This window comes from Leptodactylus fuscus, chromosome 3, assembly GCF_031893055.1.
Source record: "Leptodactylus fuscus isolate aLepFus1 chromosome 3, aLepFus1.hap2, whole genome shotgun sequence".
NCBI lineage: Eukaryota > Metazoa > Chordata > Amphibia > Anura > Leptodactylidae > Leptodactylus > Leptodactylus fuscus.
The window spans coordinates 239,610,506-239,615,335 of NC_134267.1; the positions used below are offsets into that span (position 1 = coordinate 239,610,506).

Sequence of the window (4,830 nt, forward strand, 5' to 3'; positions counted from 1 at the left end):
TCATAGTATAGATAGGAGACCTATAGAGGGAGCAATTCCAGGAGATTATCCCTAATCTACAGGGAGAGATTAGATAACAGGGGCCATGGGGGGGGGGGGGGGGGTTATTACATGTATATAGGAGGCCGCACATTGGGGTGGGGGGGTTATTACGTGTATATAGGAGGCCGCACATTGGGGGGGGGGGGGGGTTATTGCATGCATATAGGATGCCGCACATTGGGGTGGGGGGGTTATTACATGTGTGTAGGAGGCCGCACATTGGGGGGTGGGGTGGTGGTGTGTTATTACGTGTATATAGGAGGCCGCACATTGGGGGGGGGGGTGTGTTATTACGTGTATATAGGAGACCGCACACTGGGGGGGGGGTATTACATGTATATAGGAGGCCGCACATTGGGGGGGGGGGGGTTATTACATGTATATAGGAGGCGGCACATTGGGGGGGGGGTTATTACATGTATATAGGAGGCGGCACATTGGGGGGGGGTTATTACATGTATATAGGAGGCCACACATTGGGGGGGGGGGGTTATTACATGTATATAGGAGGCCGCACATTGGGGGGGGGGTTATTACATGTATATAGGAGGCCACACATTGGGGGGGGGGGGGTTATTACATGTATATAGGAGGCCGCACATTGGGGGGGGGGTTATTACATGTATATAGGAGGCCACACATTGGGGGGGGGGGTATTACATGTATATAGGAGGCCGCACATTGGGGGGGGGTTATTCCATGTATATAGGAGGCCACACATTGGGGGGGGTTTATTCCATGTATATAGGAGGCCACACATTGGGGGGGGGGGTTATTACATGTATATAGGAGGCCGCACATTGGGGGGGGGGGGTTATTACATGTATATAGGAGGCCACACATTGGGGGGGGGGGGTATTACATGTATATAGGAGGCCGCACATTGGGGGGGGGGTTATTCCATGTATATAGGAGGCCACACATTGGGGGGGGGGGGGTTATTCCATGTATATAGGAGGCCACACATTGGGGGGGGGTTATTCCATGTATATAGGAGGCCGCACATTGGGGGGGGGGGGGTTATTACATGTATATAGGAGGCCGCTCATTGGGGGGGGGGGGTTATTCCATGTATATAACAGAGCCCTTTTAAACGCCATCATGCACACACAGCTGACGCTACGTTACAATGTATCAGTCTAGGTGATCCCTATCAACCTGGATAGAAGCCATCACAGAGGCCCAGACTTCTGACAGTCGTTACAATGTATCCGTCTGGGTAATCTCTATCAGCCTGTATAGAAAGGCCGAGACTTCTGACAGTCGTTACAGTGTGTCGTGTGTGTGTAGACTGGGTGTCCATGTAACAAACCCTCAGCTGTGAGACGTAGTAAGTGGTTCCCAGCACTGTCCCCCGGCCTGCGCAGTCTCCTCTGACCTTGGCCATTCCTGCCGGGTAAAAATAGGATGTGTGTTCCTGAGAAGAGAACGTGTCCTGTGATGTCATCACCAGCAGGGTCATGACCTCGACTCAAGCTGCACGGAAAGTGACATCACATGACCAGTGCGTGAGCGCCGCAAGAGCATGACACGCAGGTCCAACCATCAAGTCTGTGTGATCCCAGTGCACCGGGCCCCGAAACACTAGGGCCCGACTACCAGACACATCATGGACCTCCAGTCTGATGTGGCCGCTGAGAGGCCGTTACAATGTATCAGTGCATACTGTTAGACTGTTACACTGTAACAAACCTTCAGCTGTGAAGTATCTCTGCTTAGGACAGGTTCAGATACAAATCAGCGCCTGCTAAACTACAAGGGGCTTGTCGAAATACAAGTGAGGGGTGCGGACTGCACATTATTCATGCAGGTTCCAGATCTGCTCAGATATCGGTGTGAACACGCCCTTACACCGCGGGCAGGCTCTGGATGTAAATCATGGGAGTTTCCAATCACTGACTACATGACAGGGGCCGCGCTAACCCTACAGGGTGACACGGAGGGGGGGGGGGGGGCGTAGGATCCTAAAAACAGAGGCGAAACCAAAAAGTGATACCGAGGAAATTCAATTAAAATGGGTCACATGACACAGGGCGCACACCCTGCAAAAGCCTTGGGGGGCGTCAGACGGGAACGGAGCAGGTGCAGGTCCGCACCCAGAACCTTAAAGGGGTCACAGAAATCTGACCTCCCACCTCCCCAATCACATACTCCTTTTCCCCCTGCAGGGGTCACATGCGGGCGCCCTTCCCCGATACTAGAGGGGTCCTTCATACCCCATTCTTTTCTTTAGCATACTGTACAGTAGTCCACCCCCAACCCTAGAGGACTCTCACAACCCCTTCTCCAGCACAGGGGCACATGCACCCCCATATCCTAGTGGGATCACTCCCCCCAATACTAGAGGGGTCCTTCATACCCCAAATCGTTAGCACACAGTATAGGGGTCACAGACACTCCTTTGCACTACAGGGGTCACATGCACCACCATATCCTAGTGAGATCACTCCCCCAATATTAGAGAGGTCCTTCATACCCCAATTCTTTAGCACACAGTATAGGGGTCACAGACACATGCACCCCCATATCCTAGTGGGATCACTCCCCTCCCCCCAATATTAGAGAGGTCCTTCATACCCCAATTCTTTAGCGCACCATATAGGGGTCACAGACACCCCTTTGCACTACAGGGGTCACATGCACCCCCTTTCTTAGTGGGATCACTCCCCTCCCCCCAATATTAGAGGGGTCCTTCATGCCTCAATTCTTTAGCATACAGTATAGGGGTCACAGACACCCCTTACCACTACAGGGGTCACGTGCTCACCTATCCTAGTGGGATCGCTCTGCCTAATATCAGAGAGGTCCTTCATACCCCAATTCTTTAGCACACAGTATAGGGATCACACGCACCCCCTTTCTTAGTGGGATCACTCCCCCTCCCACCCCAATACTAGAGGGGTCCTTCATACCCCAATTCTTTAGCACACAGTATAGGGGTCACAGACACCCCTTTGAACTACAGGGGTCACATGCACCCCCTTTCTAAGTGGGATCACTCCCCCTCCCCCCAATACTAGAGGGGTCCTTCATACCCCAATTCTTTAGCACACAGTATAGGGGTCACAGACACCCCTTACCACTACAGGGGTCACGTGCTCACCTATCCTAGTGGGATCGCTCTGCCTAATATCAGAGAGGTCCTTCATACCCCAATTCTTTAGCACACAGTATAGGGATCACACGCACCCCCTTTCTTAGTGGGATCACTCCCCCTCCCACCCCAATACTAGAGGGGTCCTTCATACCCCAATTCTTTAGCACACAGTATAGGGGTCACAGACACCCCTTACCACTACAGGGGTCACATGCACCCCCTTTCTTAGTGGGATCACTCCCCCCAATACTAGAGGGGTCCTTCATACCCCAATTCTTTAGCACACAGTATAGGGGTCACAGACACCCCTTACCACTACAGGGGTCACGTGCTCACCTATCCTAGGGGGGGTTCCCAGAACACGTGCAGGGGCCACTCCCTCCCCATAGCGCCCCCACATGTCAGCAGGGGCCACAGACCTCCTCACAGAAGCCATACAGCGCAGGGGCCACACACCTCTGCTATGGCTCCCCATTGGTTCCCACTACCCAGGGGCCCCGTCCTGTCAGCCGCCTCCACGCCCCGACCCTCTCTCCCGGGGGTCTCACTCACCTTGTAGCGGTCGAAGCCGCTGAGCTGCTCGGGGGTGACGTATTCCCAGCACGGAGACATGACGGCGGCTGATACCGGCAGTGAGCGACAGGAAGACACGGCGCCGGGAGGAGCGGAGCACCGAGCAGTGACGTCACGTCCGTAGTAGCGAGGCCGGTGACTGGAGGGGCGGAGCACAGAGGGGGGCGGGGTTAGCGATATCGGCTGATTCCACGGCTGGGCGGGATCTCAGCGGACAACTCCCCCCTTATTCCCGCCCACTATGGACGGATCATGTGACGTAAGAAGAGTCCATTCATCATCTGTGGGGGGGAACGACAAATCCCAGCAGTTACTGTTCGGCCTGGGAATGCTGGGACATGTAGTTCTTCACCTGCTAGACTTGGTGGAAGAGGAGGATAACAAAACAGGGGGGATTTATCCAAATTAACTACCAGGATAAGGCAGAGGAGTGGCCCATATCAACCAATCAGATGGCTGCTTTCATTTTCCTCTCTGATTGCTTGCTATGGGCAACCACTACACTCGTCCCTTGCCCTAATTCTAATAAATTTTCCAACATGGCCCCCGTGTATAAATCTGTATGAGATATGAATACGCTGCCATTATACTTCATTGTATTTCCACCTCGTGCGTCGCTAAATAACATTTCGCCATCGTCGACAACTTTTCACCAAAATCTGCGCAAGGTTTTCTCGATACGAGGGAATCAGATGACAATGCTGGCGTGAAATCTACGACTAAATCTCTCTCCAATCCACCAGGTGTGAACGGAGGTCTGGAGGAGATGATTTGGTCGAATATACGGATCAATTTTGAGGCGCAGTCCAAATTTCGAAGGTGTGAACGAATCCCTAGAGGAAACGATTGAGCGGGAGATGCAGATTTTTATTCCTGGTGCGCCCTCTAGTGACAGGATAAAGAGATATAGAACGTTCCGGGCACATTCGCTAAGTTAATGATTAGACGTCTGCCGATATCTCAGGTGTCATGGGTCAGATAGGGAGACGCTTTGTGGCGCTGATAACCTCGTATAACGCCTGTAAATGAGGTATCATACTGATAACGGGACACGTAGCGGCTCAGGGAGCGAAGAAATGTCTGTACGATGGTGACGTGGACGCCATGTATCGTGTAAT

General features: G+C 52.9%; 1 protein-coding gene across 2 annotated transcripts in view; it reads right to left on the reverse strand.

Moving 5' to 3' along the window:
* Nucleotides 1–3,860, reverse strand: part of SELENOI (selenoprotein I) — an 18,066-nt gene extending 14,206 nt beyond the window's left edge. For both annotated transcript variants that reach the window (XM_075269344.1, XM_075269345.1), the window contains exon 1: nt 3,692–3,860. In XM_075269344.1, the coding sequence (XP_075125445.1) occupies nt 3,692–3,751 (60 nt within the window). In that variant the 5' untranslated portion in view covers nt 3,752–3,860. The remainder of the gene's footprint in view (nt 1–3,691) is intronic.
* Nucleotides 3,861–4,830: the final 970 nt, after the last annotated feature.